We start from the raw sequence: 23,628 nt of genomic DNA on the forward strand, positions 1-23,628 counted from the left end.
GACTGAACTTAGCAAAATGACATTTGTTGGGCGTGTCTACCACGAGTAAACCCACAAAATAGTCTCAAGAAGCCTTTCGTGAAAAGAAACAGGAAGTCTACGCCGGGCCGCTCCAAACCAACATGGTAGACTGTCAGCCATGTTGGCTTGGAGCATTTTGGGCATTTTCAGGGTACGACCTCCTCCAGTTTTCATTTTGCAACCCTAATCCTGTGCATCGCCCGATAAGTCAAGTTGGAAAATCATATTTTTGTCTTGTTGTTCCGAGAAGAGAAATTCAAGTACACTCTTGCCTCGCAGGCATCGAATAATTTTTGCAACAATGCAGCGTTTGATGGGAAGTACACTTTGAAATTGGAATCGGCGAGTCTATACTGGTTAAGCCCAAACACCAAGATGTATTTATTTTTATTTTGAATTTCCCATTTGAAATAATGGAAATAATCTGGTCGAGTAACATTCAGAGTAAAGGTAGTTCAATAGTTTATTAATTTTGTTTATTTTTAACTGACGTGGTCATATCTGCCAGTCAAAAGTTTTTGAGTTGGGATGACCGTGACATGACATAAAAAAAAAAAAATTGTTTTTTCCTTGTTTGTTATGATTATGCAGTTTTGATCCTTGATAAATCGATTTCCGAATCTGTGGATGGGGAAAGTACCCGTGATGATTACGTGTGGGTTTATAAAAATTTACATGGTAATTCATGGTAAAAAAGTCACTTGTGTAACTTTTGATGGCAGAGGAGATAATTTTCATTTTTTTTTTTTCATGTATTAACAGGCAAAGCCAGTATGGAATAATGAGGTCTTATGATAACTCCTGGGAAGGGAGGAGCGGTGAACTGGCAACTTTGTCTCATTTTGCGTCAATAAGGAAAGTTTCATTTTTCTCTCAACTCAGAACAGGACAAGCGATATAGGAAAGGAACGGACGCAGTATCCACTAAGAACCGTTTGCTATGCATGTATAACAATAAATCCAAATTTCCCGTCGAGATCAACTTTGGAATCTGACAATTGATCCCAAACCGTCGCCGTCGGGAAACCCGAACGAGAGCTTCGGTTTGATGGGGAAAATGTCCCCGATGCCAGGACGCATTAGCGTGAAGTCCTTCGACTCGGGGCCCCCTCCCCGGCCCCCACCGGCGTGCCGTTCCGCATGACACGCGTCCGAGGCCGGTCCGGGTTTGACGGACATGTGTTCCTAAACGCGCCGCCTGAGAGAGCTCCGGCGGGGGAACAAAAAAAAAAAAAAAAAAGGTTTGCAAAGCTCAAGGTTGTTTCATGGTTTGGAGTCTCGAGCACACACACAGACTCATTTTTTTTAAAAAACTGAACTTTCAAGCCACTTCTACTTTGCTAAACGATATACAATAAAGCAGGGGTCACCAACGCGGTGCCCTCGGGCGAATGGTAGCCCGCGAGGACCATATAAGGCGCCCGCGTGGTATGTTCTAAAAATACCACAGGCCACAAATTAACTATTATTTGTGCTTTAAATTCTGAATCTGACTTGCCTACATGAATAAATTTTTTTTAAATACCTTTAATGTCATTTACTACAATAAATTAAAACAAAAAAATATAATTTACGTGTAATGAACTGAGTCTGAAATTTGCCGCAAACGGGTCACAAAGCCCTTCATACGATCGGTGCTCACGAAGTAGCCCTCGGCCTCAAAAAGGTTGCTGAGGCCTGCGGTAAAGCCTCAGATCTCGAACGTCCCCGTTTTCCATTAAATCGGGTTTCGAAGGAAAATTGCTTATGTTTTCGGATGAAAATCGGTACTCGAACACCCCCGACAAAACCCGGAAATAACATATTGCGCGCGGCCAGACCAGCTGACCCATCCACGACGCGTTTAGTTATTGTCATTCGAATGTCCCCCTAAAAAAAAAAGAACAGAAATGACGTAACGCCCGTGGCGCAACCAGCGGACTTTTACTATTCCGTATAACCCAGCCTCTGTACACAGACGTGTCCAAAGAAGACAAGTTTCTTGTTTAAAGTTAGTGTGCACTTTTGTCAATGGAAAAAAAAAGGCCGGGGGCCGAGTCGCTACAGATACGGCAATGCACTCCCAGCATAGCGTACTCTACTACTAAAGCATACATTTTAGGCAAAAAAATAAATATATTTCTTAAATTATTTTATGATATAAAGGGTTTAAACTATACATGTATTTCTACTATGTAGTTTATTATCAGGAAAAGCTACCAAAAAATGCTTTAAAAAGCCTAATTTTTTTCAGCTTGGAACGTATTATTTCTTTTCCCATTCATTGTAAGGGGAAACACCGATTTGGTTTTCGAACAAATCACTTCTCAAACCGTTTTCTGGAATGGATTGTGGTTGAGAACCAAGGCATCACTGTATTTTACGTCATATTTATCTGCGGATTTTTGATCTGGACTCTTAAGAGTCAATCGAGATATTGGTATCTCATTTAGATGACGATTGGTTGCATTTTATTCGATCCTAACCATTGTTACCATCCCAACTGTAACCCACTACAGCCACTTATGTAATTCTGGGACCAGTACCGATAATGAAGGCCAACCACAACAATGGGCCCTCTCCGCCCAGTTGTGTTACCATATTTCCACAAGTTCTGATGAACTGGCGATTATTTCCTGTCATGTATGAATACGTCCTTGGCTTCCAGCCAATGCCCCGTTCTCGTCTGCCAGTATTGTTCTGGTGGACATCATCATTACCCGACGGGCCCCGGGCGATCATCACGCGAAAGAATGGCGCTGGTCGGTGGCGGTAAATGAGCAGTGAAGCAACGCGGCTCATAATAGAGCGACTAAGCAGAACGTAAACAGGTGAAGGATTGCGAGAAGACGACGTCAAACGCGCTCGGCGGACCGACGTCTATTTTGGACCCCTCAGGAATCCTCGGCTGGTTCGAAACCATCCGTTGCTATTCTTACCGGCTGACCTCTGAACCCGTCGGATGACTGAAATCCCCCACTCAGGAGGAGATGCGCAGCAAGATGAAGTCTTCATTATTATTGAAATATATTTAATTTCATTTAACGGCGCATCTTTGCTTACGTAATGAGGAGAGCTCACGAGTGCGTGACGGAAGGACTTCAAAGATTTCTGCCGTCTCGCATGGCTTAAGGCTGCGGTCCCGTCAACTCTTCTGATTTACGTGAATCTTGTGGCTTTTCCAAACAATTTAGTGTTGGCAACGTTTCAGTTTCGAGACAATAACTTTCCTGTATTTTAAAAAGCAATAAATCACGGCCCGCAGTAGGTGCAATATACAAGTTTTCGAGATGCTAGCAAAATTTCAGCCCAATAATCCCCCCAACTGCAGCCTCGCCGTGTTCGCTAGGCCACCTCAGCAACGTTATGCAGTTTTTTTCCAGTTGGATTATGTATTTTTAGGGGAATGTGCAATCAATTCAAAAATTAAGAGGCCTGAGCAACTCAACTGATGACTCGGTGAGAACGATGACGTGACGTTAGCGGTGCTTTTTCCAAGCTCATCCATGCAGATGTTTGAATGAAGGGGACCCAATACTGCATATACTGTAGTTTCTTGCCCCTACGCTGATTTTCTTTTTATTGATATTTATATTTTATCATTCTTGTTCTTTTCCTTTCGGCTTGTCCTGTTAGGGGTCGCCACAGCGTGTCATCTTTTTCCATCTAAGCCTATCTCCTGCATCTTCCTCACAAATACACCGTCTTCATGTACTCCCTCCCAACATCTACCAACCTTCTCTTTGGTATTCCTCTCCCTCTTTTGGCCGGTAGCTCCATCCTCAGCACCCTTCTACCGATATACTCACTCTCTCACCTCTGGACATGTCCAAACCATCGAAGTCTGGTCTCTCTAACCTCGTCTCCAAAACATCCGACTTTGGCTAGCTCATCTCTAATCCTATCCAACCTGAACCTCAACGTCTTCATTTCTCCCACCTCCAGTTCTGCTTCCTGTTGTCGCTTGAGTTCCACCATCTCTAATCTGTACATCATGGCCGGCCCCACCACTGTTTCATAAACTTTGTCCTTCATCCTAGCGGAGACTCTTCTGTCACATGGAACACCAGACACCTTCCGCCAACTGTTCCACCTCGCTTGGACCCGTTTCTTCACTTCCTTACCACACTCAACATTGCTCTGTATTATTGACCTCAAGTATTTGAAGTCATCCACCCTCGCCATCTCTTCTCCCTGGAGCTTCACCCCCTCTCATTCAGGTACATATATCCTGTTTTACTTGGGCTAATCTTCATTCTGCCTCCATCTTTCTAATTGTTCCTCCACCTGCTCCCTGTTTTCACTGCAGATCACAATACCATGTGCAAACATCATGGTCCAAGGGGATTCCAGTCTAACCTCATCTGTCAGCCTATCCATTACCACAACAAACAGGAAGGGGCTCAGCGCTGATCCCTGATGCAGTCCCAACTCCACCTTAAATTCTTCTGTCACACCTACGGCACACCTCACCATTCTTCTGCTGCCACCACACATGTCCTGTACTATTCTAACATATTTCTCTGCCACACCAAACCTACGTGTGCAGTATTAATATATTTTATCACTAAACTACAAAATATGTCTCTGTGTCTTAGCTCTGGACGTTGCAGTACAGTTTCCGCTTTCAGTGTTTTTTTTGCCCTTCTTTGCACTTTTTTGCCCTTTGTCTCGTCTCTGCTAAAATGTTTCTTCTTAGACACTTGTTGTCCTTCATTGTTGTTGTTTGATAGTACCCAGAAGGATATGTTTGCATATTTTTGTTTTTGCAGTTTCCCGCAATACTATTTTGAAATGGAAAAGTGACCTAAATCGAGCGGAACTGAGACGAAAGGGCGTCAACACGTGAGAATGGAGACAAGCCGATTATTCAATACTCCCCTCAGCTGCAGTTGAACAAAACTATAGCCCGAATCGTGCCTTTAAGCTCGAGTGCTGAGAGTCCGGACTGGATTGCGGTTAAGGTTCCCATTTGTCCCGCTAATCTCCGGCATCGCCAACGCCTCAGTTGAAATCATTTGCCGCCGTTCTCATCTCCAAAGTCTCGCCCGGCGTTTCTGTCGACTCACAGATTAACCAAACAAAAGCAAAAAAACAACCTCGAAAACGGGCTGCCGGTTCCTCTCCCGCCCTCAGAAGGAACGGGGTTATCAAGATGTGAATGAAGTCGGGAGGAAGTATGCGCTGTTAATGCCACTTCCACTGACGGCCCCCTTCGTGCCCCCCGTCTTGTCACCAGTTTGTATTTCCAGCATCGCTGCGAGCAACCGCGGCGCGAGAACGGCCTAACAAACACAGGAAGAAGGATATCGACAAGAAGCCGTCTCCCAAGACAAGCGAGATGTTTGTGTGGGACTTTTTGTCCCTTTTTTTCCCGTGCGTTGACTTTGTCCCACGCGGCCGACGGCGATCCCTGAAAACCGACAACAAATGAAAGGTCCGCTTTGTGCTCGGCCCGCCGTACCCCCAAACAATCTTCAAACGGTTTTAATGTCCGCGACGTCCCACTTTGCAGCTTTGCTTATCTTTTGCCTTCGACATGCTCAGAAACGGGATGTGGCTGTTTCTGCACGATAGCGGCCTCGCTGATTTTGAAACTCTGTGGAAAGCGGGATTGTTTTTGTTGTTGTTTAGATCACCGACAGACACATTTTCAGAAATATGTAGATAGCAAAAGATTGACTCGGTTGTTTAATTTCTCACACTCCAGTGACCCAACTGTATGTTCCCTTTGATTATTATGGCAGTCTGGAACAGTGTTGTTTTTTTTTTTTTGTTGATAAAATGATGAAATGAATATCCATGGAACTGCTCTTATGAAATGGAGTTTTCAACTAAAACAACATGCACATCAGATACAACTGTGCTTCCCAAATTGTTTTTGTAGCCTTTCCCTTTTGGAGATTAAATCAATTTTAGCCCCCCTTCTCCACACACACACACACACACACACACACAAATAAATACCCATAGGCTTAGCTTTTAATAATCAATAATCACCGCTGCGGTCAATTTTACAGTTGAAAAATTACACTGGTCAGTTTATCAAGGCACCAAGAATAAACAAAAATATATATTTTTCCTGCTAAAATTTGACATCTTGAATTCCTGCAGGTTTGCATGTTCTCCCCATGCTTCCGTTGGTTTTCTCCGGTTTCCTCCCACATCCCAAAAACATGCGACATTAATGGGACACTCAAAATTGCCCATGGGTGCGATTGGCTGGCAACCAGTTCAGGGTGGACCCCGCCACCTGCCCGTTGACAGCTGGGATAGGCCCCAGCACTTTCCGCGACCCTTGTGAGGATAAGCGGCAAAGAACAAGGATGGAGGGATGAATTCCTGCAGTCGTTTCAGTGGATTGTGTGGGCTTGTGTGCCCGGTAGTACAATTAGCTCCATCTGCTGGTTGTAAATTAAGAGTGAAAAGTGTTCATGGTAGTCCCGTGCCTCCCCGCAGCAACACCCCCCCCCCTCCACCATCGTAATGCCCCCCCCCCCAGTTTGAAAACCACTGAGCTACGACAAGTTGCAAGTTTGCACAATTGGACTTGGTTAAAGGAGACATGCAATTATTCCTCAACCTCCCCCCGGCCCCCAAAAACAAACTTTGTCCACTGTGCTCCCTGGACCCCCTCGACTGTGGGGTGTGACAGCACGGGAGCAGCTTTGCATTATCATAATTCCTGAGTTTGAATCCTGTTGGAAAACTGACCTCTCCACAGATTCAAAAATGTGTATGCGCGCAATTAAAAAAATACCATCCATCCATCCATCCATTTTCTTCGCCGCGTATCCTCACAAGGGTCGCGGGGAGTGCTGGAGCCAATCCCAGCTGTCAAGGGGCAGGAGGCGGGTACACCCTCAACTGGTCGCCAGCCAATCGCAGCCGCACTCACAATCACTCCACACAGGGGGGGCCGGGATCGAAGCCGGGTCCTCAGAACTGTGAGGCCAACGCTTTTTCAGCTGGCCCGCCGTGCCCCCCAATTAAGAAATCACTTTTCCATAATAATTATGAATATTATTATTTTACATTATCAAGCCCAGCGGCACGGTGGATCGGCAGTAAATGTTATCTGTTGAGCTCTGCCCCCTCTGACCTTTCCTCAACACTTCACCATTGTGCCGCTTTGGCCGGACCCACTCGGAGAGGAAGTGGCCCTTCCACTTCCTGCACGCGCCTCCGAGGAGAACAATTCGCCCTCGTCCTCTCAAAGCATCGCGTGGCGAAGCGTCGCCGAAATAACGTTTAACGAATCATCGTTTGATCAGAAGACTCCCAGATGTCGCCCGGGGCCGTCAGATAAAAAGTGGTTTTTTTTCAAGGTTCATTTGTCAAGTGTTGCATCGATTCGCGTCGGTCATTTAAGTTATGATCTTGAGTGACTACCTCCGACTTTTATATCCAATCATCTTTTCACGATTGTTGATACGGACGCGTCGCTTAACTGCAGGATTTTATTGTGATTCTTCGTATGTTTTTCTGTTTTATTGGACGACCGTCCTACTTCTGTGGCCTGGAGCGTCTCGATAAAACCCGTCTGCGTTTGGGTCAAAAATCACATGATCCCTTTATAGGAAATACAGCAGAACCCCCAACGTTGAACCCGTTCAACTAAAAATGTCTGTAAATATGTGCCTTGAAGGTCCATGTTTGGACATCCATCATCCCACATGGTACAGCAGTCGATCTCGTGATCATAAAGGTTGATAGCTTTTTTTGTCATATTGTGATGGCGTGGCGCCAAAATCCTTTTTTCCCCCAAATGGCTGAAAATCAAACCTCACTTGGCATCCGGTTTGGTTTCTGCTGGGGAAACCTGGGCTGGCTCTGGAAAGCGTGATATTTTTCGCCCATTTGACGCTGGACGACCCTGTGAGAAGTCAATTTTTTGGTCCCTAATGCGGAAGATTTCCTGGTCCTCTGAGTTCAAAAACTTTTTTTTTTTTAAAAACAGAATCTGTCATGGTCCTGCCGGTCCCTGTCCTGGCTGGGCCGGTTCCCGACACAGCACTCACATGCTGCAATCCGTGATAGAAATAGGACTCCTCGTACACTCTGGCCTTTGCCAGATTGTTGCCTCGTGCCACGTTCCCGCACTCTTGTGATCCCGTTCCTGACCCCCCGTGTACCGACTCCTGCCTGCCCACCAACCCTAACCTCTTCCGCCTGACGTCCTCGTTCCTGCTGCTCTCGTTGCCTTTGCCTGCCTGCTTATCCCCGACACTAGACTGAATAAAAACGTTAATGAACTGCCTCAACGTCTCCCGAGTCCTGCATTTGGGTCCAACCTCGTGTTCTGGCCGTGACAGAATCGACAGAAAAGTTGTACGATATTTTGGGCATTCTTTAGGTCAGACTGGCCATTGTGTCGGTGTCGAGGTTTTCTCTGCCCTTTTGGTGTGGGGAAAAAAAGAAGCACGTCAAATTTTCAGATCACTGACTTTCGTAACTTTCTGGGTCAATCTGGGACCTCTGGTGCTAGTATGTAAGATTGCTATGTCCCCCCCCATCCCCCTGCCCACCAAAAAAAAGGCCCTGGTAGCACATTGGAAACTTTCAACAAAGTGATTGTGCAATCAAAACTCAGTGAGTGGTTGGTTTGGGGTTGTGGTTGTGGATAAGGAATTCTACGAAGCTATTCAAAATTGGCTCCCTGAAAAAGCGTCAAATTGGGAATTTTATTTTTTATTTTTTTTCCCCTCAAATCAGGCGAGGGGATCTGGTGTGGTTGCAAAAGATTTCCCTGCAGGACTCGGGTAGTGGTGTGAAAACAAATTAGATTTTGCAAAAGGGCGTCAGGATGATCAAACATTTATTGATCTATCTTATCATATAAAGTAGTTTACGGTTCTTAGCAGAAAATATGGCAAAGGCAACTCACACCCTAACCTATCCCAACCCCTTACCCAAATCCTAACCATAACCAGTGACTCATTGACGGCCCAAGTGCTGCAACATAACCTAGAACAACAAAAATTCACATTAATTGGTTAAAATGTAAAATGTCACTTTCCCTATACTATACTTACCTTTTTCCCTATCCCTAAGTCCTCTTATCTTTTTCCGGATTTGATTCCTACCCCTTCCCCTAACCCCAAGTCCACTTCCCCTTTTCCTTGTACTATCCCTATCCCAAATCCTTACCCTAACCCTAAGAATTGCCGATTAAATTTACTTGAACTGACAAACACCGAGACACTTGACTTATGATGTCCAAAGGGACACAAATGACGACTTAACTGACTTGGAGTGAGTATGCGCCTGAAGAAGGCTTACGTTAGCCGAAACGTTGCGCAACAAGACTCACTCTCTTACGTTGTTTTTAGTCGGTAGTCTTTAAATTTGGAGGTTGGTCAGAAACAATGGACAACAAAAAGGATGGAGGCTTCAATTTGGTTTAGATTAAGGGGGTGAACAAATTATGGGGTTATTACTAAATTTGAAAGGATGGGAAGAGGAAGTCGGTTTGGGCGGACAAATCTTCGGGTCGGAGGGCCCGTGCACCTCCCTCCTTCATTTGTGGGGAGGGGTTCATCGCTACGCACTTAACCATAACCTTAATTCCCCCCCTAAATTAATTATTTATTTTAAAGTAACAAATGGAGGATGGTGGTAACTACTTTCATTTAGGAAGGAGGCAGGAACAACTAATTCGGTCTATTGGCATGTTTTTTAAATTCCAAAAGCATAGTTACAAAAATGAACAACCTAATTAGAAGGAAATTCAACAAAAACATTCTGACGGACAAAACATCAACACAGACACACACGACGTCCGAAAGGACCACACCGACGACTGACTGACTTCACTCAGTATAAGCTGCGCCTGAAGAAGGCACAGTCATGCCGAAACGTTGCGCCAGGGGCTGACTCGAATCCTCGATGCTTTTAATCGGCAGTTTTATCAATTGAACAAGACTCAATTTTAATTTGATCTATTTAGGGAGTGGAAAACAAAACATTGGGACAACATTTTTTGGGAGTGAGTTGGGAGAACAACACTAAGCGGGAGGCCCATGCAGATTTACCTTCTCCACATATGGACTTACACTTTAGGGAGAAGGACTCGGACTCTCTCGACCAACCCTAACCCAAACATTCTCTGATTCTGAATACATACACAGCACCAGCAACTGTTATGAAGTCAATGGTCGAAACAATGGAAGTTGATTTCTTTAGTAAGATTATGCAAATGACGATTGTCTCATTTAGGGAATTTTCACTTTAATGCCCTAAAATGTGACACAAAATTCAGCTTTATATCCATTTGTCGAAAAAAATCTGAGTCGTATGTGAAACTCCTGCAGTCTACATGAATATTATACAACTTTACAACCGTCATTAAACTGGAGTCAGGAGACTTAGCAACGTAGATGAAGTGTTTTCCCTGTCTTGCTCCACAGTTACTTGGTCAGTGGGGCACAATCATGTGTGCCCCGAAGCTTCTTTTTGAAATTTGCACGCGCCGGTCATGCTCGCGATGATGTTTTCTTGGTTTGCTAGACAAAAAGATGGGTTGTTAAGATCGTTGTCATGTGTACGGCTGAGCCAATACTTGCCAGAAGTTCATAGAGCTCCTTTTATATTCTCTGGGCAGCGAGGGGGGGTTGGTACAAAAGTAAGTATACTACTAAGTATATTAATCAACCACATTTAGATTATTGTCATTTATTGGATATTGTCCCGCTTGGCTCACTTGTATAATATGTGACTATTTGGAAACAAAAAAAAAAGAAGACATTTTGAAAATTACAGCATATAAAACTTCTTTTATTATTATTTTAGGAAAGCAAAGCCACATCAATTTAATTTCAGTGTAGTGTTCATGTTGTAATGATCTCCATCTTACTAAAAAAAAGTCATTTAAATTACCATAATTCCCGGCCTATAGATCGCACCTGGTTATAAGCCTCACCCAGTACATTTGTAAAGGAAATACCATTTGGTACATACATACAGCTGTGTAAAAGCCGCAAGTGCCCACATTGAAATTCGACTTATTTACAAAGACGGTACACAGAGAGTTTATCGCTAGCGCCGCCATGCTAACGCTAGAGCCATCACTCTAATGCTAACGCTAGAGCCGCAGTAATGCTAACGCTAGCGCCGCGCTAACAGGGCCGTTTAAAAAAAAAACACATACCGGTAAAACCATTGAAACCTACATTGAAACACAAGATATTTACAAAGAAAGACGGTACACAGAGAGTTTAATGCTAGCGCCGCCGCACTAACAGGACCAGTTAAAAAAAAAAAAACATACCGGTAAAAATCACTGAGACACAGCAGTAACACGCTAGTGCAGCGCTAACAGGGCTGGACGGGTAAAAGTCACTTCCTCGGGACATATATTACACCGGTCTCACTCTTACCTTTTCCGCTCGAGTTCCCCCTTTGCGGCTGTTGCACAAATTAGCCGCATCACCGCATAAACCGCAGGGTTGAAAACGTGTGAAAAAAGTCGCGGCTTATATGCCAGAAATTACGTTTTGTTTTGTTTTTAAATCATAAAATAATGAATTTTTTTTTTTTATGAAGTACTGCATTACACACAACTACATGGAACGTGTACAATGACAAAAGAACGTCGGGCAAACAAAAGCGTCAGACAATAGTTGACCAAACGCACCCCGACGGGCAGCCGGGCGGTGAGGAAAGGTGCCCGAACAGGACATGGAAGGGGAAACTTTAAGCACAAATGCAGGTAGCGAGTCCAAACATTCGTAAGATTCTCAACCTTTAAACAAACGACTCACTTTTGTAATCTTACCTACAATCCATCGGAATGGAAATCTCGAAGCACAATAGCCGGCAAAAAAATATTTACTGAGAAACTAAACTTTTCATTTTTATCATCGCTTCTCGACAAGACTATTTTTGTGTCTGGTAGACCTTTTTTTCCCCCCTCATATAATGTGTTTACATACTTGAGAATTGACATCCTGTATTTACAAGTTATATTTATTGCAATACATTATTCAGTTTTTTTAAATTAATTGCTGCACATACAGAATGGGGGAAAAAAAACAGCTTAGACCCTAGTCTGTTGTTTAGATAATATTACTATGTGCAATACTTGTCCAAATTTTCTCTTCAACAGAGATTACTACTTAATCAGAATATGTTATTGTATTTTATATTTCTTTCAATATTTTGTGCACATGGTGTCTTTATATGGTGGAAGTTCAACTATTGTGGGTGTGCCTGGGACATGTACAAATGTAAATGAAACGTGTAAATGAATTGAATGCCACCTCACAAACTGCAGTAAGAATTATTATTATTTTAAATAAATAATATATATATATATATATATATATAAATTAAAAATAAAATAAATGGTAAATTCCCGCCCTACAGAGCGCGCCTGTTTACAAGCCTCACCGAGTACACATTGAAACCCACACTGAACCGACACAAAGAAAGACACAGAAAGAGTTTAACGCTAAAATTCGTGGTAGCGCCGCGCTAACGCGAACATGGCCGGTTAAAATAAAACTTACCGGTAAATATCACTGAGACACGCCAGTAACACAGCAGCAACACGCTAGCACAGCGCTAACGCTAGCGCACGCCTAACAGGGTCGGTAAAAGTCACTTCCTCGGCACATATATTCCACCGGGCTCATTCTTACCTTTTCCGCTCAAGTGCCCCCTTGCGGCCGTTAGGAAAAATGCACAAATTAACTGCATAAACCGCAGGGTTGAAAGCGTGTTGCGGCTTGTAGGCCGGAAATTACAGTAAGTAAGGAAGTACACAACCAAACTGTTTTTTCTTGCCACTTTTAGGAGTTGCCATTGTTCGTGTCCATTTTCTGCACTGCTTAACCCTCGCAGGGTCACGTTGGGGTTACCATTATTTACTCAGCAGTAGTAAAATTGTAATATTTCTTTCCCAATGCACTCAGACTACGACAGGAAAAGTACAAGCCGCTACACGCAGAAAAGTGAGAGGTCAGCGCGGAGGAATGTTGGGAGCGACGAGGCAGGTGAAAAAGTCTCTGCGGGGACGATCACATGGCAGTCTCATTGCGTCACCGCCTGAAAATATAACACAAGTGGCTCCAAACGAATGACTGGTGCAAAACAGAAGAAGTCATCACCACAAGTAGGAGAGACAAACAGCTTTTGTCCACGACGAGCCCAAAGTTCAGGTCAAATTCAGTTTCCAAGCTAAATGAACAAGTCCACATTTGTTTGCCGTTAAGTGCAAACCTGAGCACCAAGGTGTCAGTGTTGCGCCGTGTGACAGGGGGCTGAGCGCCGCCCTCGGGTCCCGCCCGACGGCCTTTCCTAAATCTCACCGTGAATGCCTCCTTTCTGTGGGCGCGCACAGCGGAGGTCATGTTGCTGAGTCGGTTCAGTCCTTGCTAGGAACGATCATCTGGCGAAACCTTTCCGCTCTTAATTCACGCCGCGGGCTCGGATGAACAGAGCTGAATTGATGTCGCCGTGTTTGTTACTTGGACAGTGCGACGCTTGAATAAGATAAGGGTGTTATTATATTTGGTAGCGGACCCTGCAGTTTGTCCCCTTTGACCTGAGTTGGGATTTACCCAACTGGATCCACATTTTCTTACATCCGCTTTGATAAAAAGCATCGGTACTGTACCAAAAATGAAAAGCAAACCACTGTTGCAGTTCAGAGTATTTGCTGTATCAAATAATATAATATATGTAAACACTAGAGATTGGACTCACTTTCTAAAACCCCAATCACGACTAGTAGTGACAGTAACAAATAATGAGAGGATCACAATCGTTACACATATCCTAAATAATAGTCCATAAAATGATAAATCCAGTCGGATTCTTCGAACAGGTACAAGAGTACGCTGGCACGCTTTGGCTGCCGCATTTTAACTCCAGCGTCTTTGTACCGAAAAGTTATTGTTGTTGTTTGTTTTTTTTTTTTTGCTTCAAATGGCTTCCTTTAACGAGGATCCCTCGTTCTACCCTGGCCAAAAGTAGAATCCCCCGTCTGTTTTGGGCTTTTCGGTGCCATAAATACAAGCTGCCAGCTGTCCATTGAGCCGTTTGCAATGTACTACAGTATCTATCTGTCCGTCCATCCATCTTGCTCCCCTTATCTGCAGCCATGTCTCGGGGGTAGCAGCTTAAAGCAAGGAAGCCCAGATGTCCCTCTACCCACCCCTTTTGTCCAGGCTGTACCAGGGAAGATCTCGAGGTGCCCCCAGACCAGCCGGGAGGCATAGTTCTTCCAGTTTGTCCTGTGCGATGCGCCCTCAACACCTCACCAGGGACTTGTCGTTCCCCTTGATGCGGTAGAGCAGCTGCTCTACTCTGAGCCCCTCCCAGATGACCGAGTTTTTCACCCTATCTCTCAGGGAGTACTAGGACACCCTGCGGAAGAAACTCATGTTGGCCGCACGTATCTGCAATCTCGTTCTTTCAATTACAACCGAGGGATCTTGACCATGGGTTAAGGTAGGAACGTAGATCCACCGGTAAATCCAGAACTTTGCCTTTCGGCTCAGCTCTTCACCATGACAGACCGATACAGGATCTGAATCGCTGCAGACGCCACGCCGATCTGCCTGTCGATCTCGATCCCGCTCACTCGCGAACAAGACCCTGAGATACTTGAACTTCTCCACTTGAGACGGTATCTCCTCTTGGACCCGGGGAGGCCACGTCACCCTGCGCACTCATCCACAAATTGCTCCAGTGAGGGATGAAGCCAACAGAACTACGTCATCTTCACAAAGCAGAGAGGAACTGCAGATGTCAACAAACCGTAGACCCTCAATGTCTCAGCTGCAACTAGAAATTTTGTTCATAAACGTAAATCGGTGACTTGACGGAGTGCAACCCCCTGGAAATGAATCGGATTGCCGGCAATGCAGACCGCACTCTGATGTTGAGCCTCGTAGCAAGTGCCAACACAAGAAAAGTGAGGGTGACAAGACCAGGTTAAAGGATCCGATTAATGGTCCCGTACTAAGATGTATTTATAATTAAGATCTGTGATGGAAGATAAATGATCCAAAAAGTCCGTAACACACAACAGACTGCGAAAGAGTGTATGTTCCCTGGTGTGCAGCACCATTGGTGTTCACATTTTTGGTTCAAGTAAAACACCCCGTGACTTCGACCAAAGTTATGAGATAGCTTATCGCCTAATAAGGTCATCACACGAGTTAAGCGGTACGTCACTTCCTGTCTTACAAAGTCCACCGCGAGCAGGAAGCGGTCGGCCGCGTGGATCTGCAGGCAGATCGCCCCACGATACGATTGTTAGCGTGTTAGCATTCTGGTCAGCGGCCAGTAAGTGCCCTGCCTCGGAGGTCTAAGCTGCCCTCGCGCCTCACTGCACGCGCTCAATAGCGTCCACGCCCTGCATCATGACATCATGTCTTTGTGTAAAATCCTAGTTCCATTCACGCGTCCACTGTAGGGCTTAGCATCCAAACGTCCTCTATACCAACACGCAGCTCTTTAAAGAGAAACCCGCTGGATACACCAGAGGTCCAAACATGGCCGCCGTCCTCCGACACGACACGGGCCTGCCTGCCTGTGGGCCGGAAGCGAGGGAGGATGTGCGCTTTTCATATATTTCTTGTAGTGCGCTACCTACTTCCTGGTGTGCGTAGAATCACATTTTTTACATTACAGGTAGATGGACGGGATTTTACCGTTTGCATTCGGGGGCAAGGGAATTTTTCCCAATATCAAAAGTGACAAACACACTGTACTTGTGTTCATTTCCATCCCATATCTAATTGGTTCATCGACGATGATGTAAGATGACAAACTGTTGCATATTTGATTCTGCAAGAGAGGGAATGGTTCCATTTGGGACACAAACAGGAAATGGACAAAAGCAATCATTTCATATTCAGGGCTATTTTCTTTGAGATCATGGGTGTCAAACTCATTTTTGTCGCGCGCCACTTTGTAGTTACAATTTCCCTCGGGGCCGTCGTGGTGAAACCATAGAAATCCTGAATCGCCTCCTCATATTTACACATGAAATTTATGAACTAGTTTTGGAATGAAAAATCAAGTGTAACGGGTTTTTCAGCCACAAAAATGCTGATAACATCTCCACATTTTCATTTGCTATATATGACAATTTGAAATGTTGGGAAATATTTTCACAAGAATCACGGATTTTCGACACCGACGATTTGCCTTCGCGGGCCACATAAAATCATGTGGCGGGCCGGATCCGGCCCCCCGGGCCTTGAGTTTGACACCTGCGCTTTAGCTATTTACTGTAGTTCGGCATTAGTTTGTGTTTTGTCAAATAAAATATTAAGATTAAATGGACAATTAATTGGCATTTGAGGGCAAGGGGACGTTTCTATTGTGAATCAAAATTGCAAAACTCCAAAATAAAGCCCGCTATCAAAAGCGACAACCAACCTGTATTTATTTATACGATGTTATGAGAATTTTTAGCTATTTTTCCGCAAAGGGGAAGTGTTCTATTCTGACTTGAAAGGCAAAAAGACAAAAACGCGTACCGAAATTCTCGGCCTACAGAGCGCACCTGGTTATAAGCCTCACCCAGTACATTTGTAAAGGAAATACTATTTGGTACATATATAGGCCACAGACGTGTAAAAGCCGCAAGTGGCGACATTGAAACCGACATTGAAAGACGAGATTTTTACAAAGAAAGACGGTACACAGAGAGTTTAACGCTAGCGCCGCCGTTCTCATGCTAACGCTAGCCCTGTCACACCCTAACGCTACCGCCGCCGTGCTCAGAGGGACGGTTAAAAAACATACTGGTAAAAATCACTGAGACACGGCACTAACACGCTAGCGCAGCGCTAACAGAGCCGGACCGGTAAAAGTCACTTCCTCGGCACATACATTCAGTCTCACTGTTATCTTTTCCGCTCGAGTGCCCCCTTGCGGCCGTTAGAAAAAAATGCACTAATTAGCTGCATCACCACATAAACCGCAGGCTTGAACGGGTGTGGAAACAGTCGCGGCTTATAGGCCGTTGTTTATATAAATTACGGTAAAAATCATGGAGTGTCGTGTTTGTGGTTATTTATAGTACAGCAGATAGTAAACTACTTCCTGGTTCAGGTGGAATGATGTAAAATGTTGAACATGACGAGACGCAACTGTTTCCACTTGAGGGGGGGATTCCGTCCTGACTCATAATAGCAAAGCCAGAAAATAAATCCCTCTAGCAAAAGTGACATCCGTCCATTTTCTGAACCGCTTATCCTCATCATTTCCTGTCAATTTGAACGGTTGTCTGGATTTGGATGCTGAGTAACCAGCAGGGTTAGGCTCCTGCTCACCTGCGACCTCATTGAGAATGAAGTGGAAAAGAAAATGGATCCATTATGAACTTAATTTTCTCCATTTTATTTTATTTTTTCACATACTTCTTTATAAAGGGCAGCGCGGTGTGGCAGCGGGTAAAGCGTTGGCCTCACAGTTCTGAGGACCCAGGTTCAATTCCGGCCCCGCCTGTGTGAAGTTTGCATGTTCTCCCCGTGCCTGCGCGGGTTTTCTCCGGGCACTCCGGTTTCCTCCCACATCCCAAAAACGTGCAACATTAATTGGACACTCTAAATTGCCCATAGGTGTGATTGTTAGTGCGGCTGTTTGTGTCTATGTGGCCTGCGATTGGCTCTCAACCAGTCGAGGGTGTACCCCGCCTCCTTGCCAGTTGACAGCTGGGATAGGCTCCAGCACCCCCCCCCCCCGTGACCCTCGTGAGGATAAGCATCAAAAGAAAATGGATGGATGGACTTCTTTATAAAGTTGAATGAGGTGGACATCGTAGTCGCTCTATGAATTGCTGAATCTAAGTGTGCATACAGTTCGAACATGTGGCGCGCAGACATCAGGCGGAAGAGGAAGTCGACGTTATTGGCGGTGAGGCGAGAGGGGCGGGACTTAGCAACATGGTGAGAGTGCTCTCTGAAAGGGAGTTGGACACCACCTGGCAGCGCAGAGCGATGAGAGGGATCAACGCATCCAAGCGTTTTCGTGGCTTACTTTTGCATTCGTTTTTTTTCCTCAAAATTGCTTTCCTCTCGCACACTTGTCACACACCGACTTGCGTGAAGTTTAAATTCAAAATATGTATAATCTGGCACAAGGTCCAGCAGACAGACCCATGACCGTGACAAATTTGACTTGCCTTGCCTAAAACCAGTCGCGCCACGGTGTGCAATCTGAACGTCGAGGGCAAGTGGTGGGCATCCGGTCCTCGGAAACTTTCACCACATGTACCAAATGGGAACGTTTCAGCGAGGGTGGGCATTCCACACATTCCAGCTAATATGACGATACTTACACACGCATGCGTGCACGCGCACACGCACAAATGAGAAGGCATGCACAAATCTCGCATTGCGTATTCTCCAGCGAGGCTCGACCGGACACTCGAACGCTGGACTGTATCATCATTTATCTTTTGAATGGGTCACAGCGACCTTCCACTATGGCTAACGTTCAAATCCAGATTCATTCGTTCAGCCCAATGACGTTGACTGTTCTTCATCAAGGAACGCTGAAGTCGAGGAGCCAGAAAACGTGTTCTCACTTCCTAACCCTGACCAGTGCATGTCCCGGGTCATCATGAGTTCGTTTTTTGTGTTATTTTTATTTTATTTTTTTTATTTTTTTTACTTGTATGCGTGTGCATGTGTGTGTCCTTGTGGACAAGAGGTGGAGGGGGTTGATTTCAATCCACGGAGAACAATTTGCAATGGATATATGTTAAAAAAAAAAAAAACGAACATTTGATGAAAACATAGTATAATATTAATCGTTTTTGTTACTCTGATCATTGCATCGTATTTTTTCCACACATTTACTACATCCCACAAAGGACTTCATGAAAACTGAAACGGACGCTCTGTAAGAAAAAAGGTTTGGTCTGGTAATGCTTTGGCCCTGGTCTTGCCATCTTTTCATCCCCTTGGTCTTGCGTCTACAGGGCTTGTCAAGTCCTCAGAGTCTTGGTCTTGTCTCAGTCCCGTATTGCCTTGGTCCTCATCTTGCCGTCTTTTCATCCCATTGGTCTCGCGTCTACAGGGCTTGTCAAGTCCTCAGAGTCTTGGTCTTGTCTCAGTCTCGTATTGCCTTGGTCCTCATCTTGCCATCTTTTCATCCCCTTGGTCTTACGTCTACGGAGCTTGTCAAGTCCTCAGAGTCTTATGTATGACTTGGTTTTGTATTGACTTTGCGTTGACATGCCCTCTTCTCAGAGTCTTTACTGAATCCTCAATTATTGCTTTGGTCTTGGTCTTGATATAGTCTCATCTCCTCCCAATTTTGGTCTTTACCTGGTATGATATTGACTCAGTCTTGGTTTTACTATCGTATCATCTCTGCAGAGACTTTGTGTTGACATTTTGTCATCAAAGAATCTTGCACTTGACTTACTCTCGTATTGATTTGGTCTCATGGTCTTGGTTTTGACTATACATCGCTTTACGATCCCATTTTTAAGTACAGTACATGTGCAAAAACAACAATAATGCATGTTTGTGATTGACTGAAATGAAATTGACTAACTTAAGATCTTATTTCTTATTTAAGGCGTTCCTTTCTTCTAATCTTCGAGGACATCCACACACCTACATCCTTACACGACTTCCCTAAATTCTGTCATGGTCGAACTACAGCCAAAGCCTCCGCAAGAACTTGCGGGATGTTTTAGGAAGTCGGTACGGACTCCCGTGCTGGGGTGGACCCGGTGGTCCGGCGTCCATGCTGCCATGGCAGCCCGAGGCCTGCTCCCCATACATCCCCTCTCGGGCTCTGTTGATCCTATTGTCTCTCTGCGTCACCACACGTCGCCCCGGCAAATAAAGGCTGTCTGGCTCCAAGCTTAAACATCGCAGCGAACTCAAAACCAACCATCAGAGCCGATTCATTCACATCTGCTCAGTGGGGCGACAAGGACAGGGCTTTAGGTGGGAAAGAGGGCAGAAAAAAGTTCATTTTTCCCTGTCGGGTGCCAAGAGAACGGGACAGGACTCAACTTCGAGGGAGCCGCAGCTGTGGCAAGTTGACTATTTCATTACATTTAACACATTTGTGAGCATACGGAAGATCGATTTACGTAACGTGCGCGAATGCATTTTTTGCGGGGAACATTTTAACATTTAGTCTGGTTGCTTTGGTTTGGACTTGTCTAACTGCTGAAGCAATAGCGACTGTAACGCGTTGCTTGTCATAGTTTGTCGCGTGTATGGTTTCGCATCGAGAGAACCATGCTTGGTGATTGGATGTTTAGTTGACTCATTTTCATTTTTCCAAGAACTACACTTGTGTAGGACCGAACCTTGCAATCTAAGTTCCATATTCCCACTGAAATAAAAGTTTTAAAAATCCGCGCAGTAGACATTATGAGGTCATTAGCGGTATCACGCGAGGGGAGAATATTGTGAATGTGTTCGTTTTCCTGGTCGATTTTGGGCATTTTCTCACATTTGACACTCCTTGTGTGCCCCCCCCCCCCACGCCCTCACCCCTCCCCACCCCACTTGTCCGGTTTGCCTACCCCACCCTCCTGCTTATCTGCACCCTCCATATCCCTCCCTACCCCATCCTTCATTTCGCAGTGCTACGGACCGATCATGGGTGACTGGAGCTTTCTGGGAAATATTTTAGAGGAAGTCAACGAGCACTCCACGGTGATCGGCAGGGTGTGGCTCACGGTTCTCTTCATCTTCCGCATCCTCATCCTGGGCACGGCGGCGGAATTTGTGTGGGGCGATGAGCAGTCCGACTACGTGTGCAACACGCAGCAGCCCGGTTGCGAGAACGTATGCTACGATGAGGCCTTCCCCATCTCCCACATCCGCCTGTGGGTCCTGCAGATCATCTTCGTGTCCACCCCGTCTCTGGTGTACGTAGGCCACGCCGTGCACCACGTGCACATGGAGGAGAAGCGTAAGGAGCGCGAGGAGGCAGAACTTAGCCGGCAGCAGGAGCTGAACGAGGAGCGACTCCCGCTGGCACCCGACCAAGGGAGCGTCCGCACCACGAAGGAGACCAGCACCAAAGGAAGCAAGAAGTTCCGACTAGAGGGCACCTTGCTAAGGACCTACATCTGCCATATCATTTTCAAGACACTCTTTGAGGTGGGCTTCGTGGTGGGCCAATACTTCCTGTACGGCTTCCGCATCCTGCCTCTGTACAAATGCAGCCGCTGGCCCTGCCCCAACACCGTGGACTGCTTTGTGTCTCGCCCCACAGAGAAAACGGTCTTCATCATCTTCATGTTGGCCGTGGCTTGCGTCTCACTCTTCCTCAACTTTGTGGAGATCAGCCACCTGGGCCTCAAGAAGATCCGCGTTGTTTTTCGCAAGCCGGCCCCCGCCCCGGCTCAGGGCGAAGGCTCGGCCGCCTTGCCGCCGGGGAAGAGCCTGCCTCCCTTGGCAGTGTCCTCTTTGCAGAGGGCCAAAGGTTACAGGCGTCTGGATGAGGAGAAAGTTCCCCCTATAACGCAACTGTACCCGCTGTCGGAAGTTGGCATGGAAGCCGGCAGGGGGGCCCCACCCTTCCACGGGCTCGAGGAGAAGGCCGAGGAGGAGCTGCCTATGGGGGACATCCCCAAACCGTACGACGAGACTCTGCCCTCCTACGCCCAGACCACTGAGACCGCAGGGGTGACGCTACAGCAGGCGGAAACGGCCAATGAGACGCCGCCGGTGGGGGTGGAGGGTGGGGAGTGGCAGGGGGCCAATGTTGAGGCGGAGGGGGCGGTCACCGCGGAGGGAGGAACCGCGGCGGCCCAGGCCGAGAGGAAGGCGTCGGATACGATAGAGGACAGCAGACCTCTGAGCCGACTGAGCCAAGCGAGCAGCAAGGCCCGGTCGGACGACCTCACTGTATGAACATGTGAGAGTGAGCCGATGCACGTACCACTGCGCAACATCACACACACACACACACACACACTGCCAAAACATCTATATTTATGGCCAAAATCATACCAAATTCATCACCAACAACACACCGCCCCGAATGGACATTTAGTCAGTGATTAAAAATGCCAAGGCTCAATATTGCCTGCCTGAATTTTACCATTAGGATTTTCCACCGCAAAATTGTGGAGCTGAATTTAAATCATGCTCTCATACAGTATCAAAAATGTTAGCAATAATGAGAAGAAATCCCTATTTGGTGCATGCTCCACCCTTCCAAAATTCAATATCTTATCAATATATTATATATATATATATTATATCAATATTTGTGTTTGTGTCAAATATGAAACAAAAAGTGTGTTCTCTGTATTCGAAAATTGCAGGGCAGACACGTTTTTACTTGATATAGGAAAAAAAAAAATGATACTGTATGTTCCATTTTGAAGTAAGACCTTTTTTTTAACCAAAGGTTTTGATCACACGATGGAAGGTTTGGACATTTTTACAAGCCGAAGAGCGTTTCAGTATACTTGTGCGTCTGCCGATCAGTCACTTTCGCTGTCGTTCAAAAAAACGTTGCCATAACGCGAGCGCACGCCACGCGGACAAGTGCCTACTCTTCCATTCGCGTACGACGTCACGTAGCTCTTCGTCATCAGCAAAAGTCACATTTTCGGCGTCAAAAGGAGAGTGCCTTTTTTTTTTTTTTGCACGTGCAGAGGTTTCGTAGGCGTTGCGAGGTTGTTGTTTTTCCCCATTATACCCATGAATAATGCGTCTCTTTACACACGACTGCTTTCACGGGGGGTGGAAAGAAAACTTTTGAAAGACCACACGCCTGAACGTCTTTTTCAATGTGATCCTGTTAATCTCCGTTTTAGATTTGTGTGACCTCTGCGCGTAGCATGCGTCGGGATTTTTGGAAGAGAAGGGGCTCTTTTTTTTTTTGCCCCATTAGAGAATAATAAATAAAGAGCCACCTCCGGCCAAATCCGCTCTCTTTTTTTGCGCTGTACAAACAGGCGTGTGGGTGATAAAGATCTTGCCCCGTCAGCACAAAGTATTGTTGGGAGGCGGGACAATAAAAGAAAACGGGTGGCCGTCGTTTGAAAACCAGCATCCTTAACCTCGTTCGAGGGGAGGGGGGCGCGAGACAAATACTTGAGTTGGTTAGACCCGAGGGGGAAAACGACAAAAGATACTTTTGCCAAAAAAAAAAAGTCTTGGAAATAATAGTGGCAATGTTATGTCTCATAATGTAGATACTGTGCTGTTTTAGGTACTTGGGTGTCTAGACTGTTTGGACATTTGATGCAACAATGTCAGAAAATAGCAAGGATCAATTGTGGATGCTATTTTGAGAACGCTAAAATGCGTCATTCACCAGCACGAATGAAGATAAAGCATCAAGCCTTACGTTTTACTCGTTGAAACAATTTCTTCTTGTGCCTTTTCTCCAAATATGTGAACTTTATTTAATTTTTGTTTTGATACAGTGACACGATAGACCCCCTTAAATTTTTGCATGCAACCTCTGAATTGATTGTGAATCTTGAACACATTTCAAGTTGCTTACGCACACACACATGCACACACATACTGGCTATCAAAGGCAGCTTTGACCATTTTGTGAGCTGTCAAAAAAAAAAACATATTTAAAAAAATTGTCACAAGACTCTTGTTTACACCTATAAACTGCTGTGTCTTCTAATGTATGACGACTGTGTGTTCTATTTAG

The 23,628-nt window shown here is 45.5% G+C and overlaps 1 protein-coding gene across 3 annotated transcripts in view; it reads left to right on the plus strand.

The window, feature by feature from the left end:
• Nucleotides 1-22,675, plus strand: part of LOC133512693 (gap junction alpha-8 protein-like) — a 40,534-nt gene extending 17,859 nt beyond the window's left edge. For 2 of the 3 annotated variants that reach the window (XM_061842548.1, XM_061842550.1), the window contains exon 2: nt 20,580-22,675. In XM_061842548.1, the coding sequence (XP_061698532.1) occupies nt 20,595-21,857 (1,263 nt within the window). In that variant the 5' untranslated portion in view covers nt 20,580-20,594 and the 3' untranslated portion in view covers nt 21,858-22,675. Of the gene's footprint in view, nt 1-19,551; nt 20,019-20,579 lie in introns of all 3 variants that reach the window. The other variant, XM_061842549.1, reaches the window with a different exon arrangement.
• The last annotated feature ends 953 nt before the right edge of the window (nt 22,676-23,628 follow it).

This window comes from Syngnathoides biaculeatus, chromosome 14 (assembly GCF_019802595.1).
Source record: "Syngnathoides biaculeatus isolate LvHL_M chromosome 14, ASM1980259v1, whole genome shotgun sequence".
NCBI classification, from domain to species: Eukaryota; Metazoa; Chordata; class Actinopteri; order Syngnathiformes; family Syngnathidae; genus Syngnathoides; species Syngnathoides biaculeatus.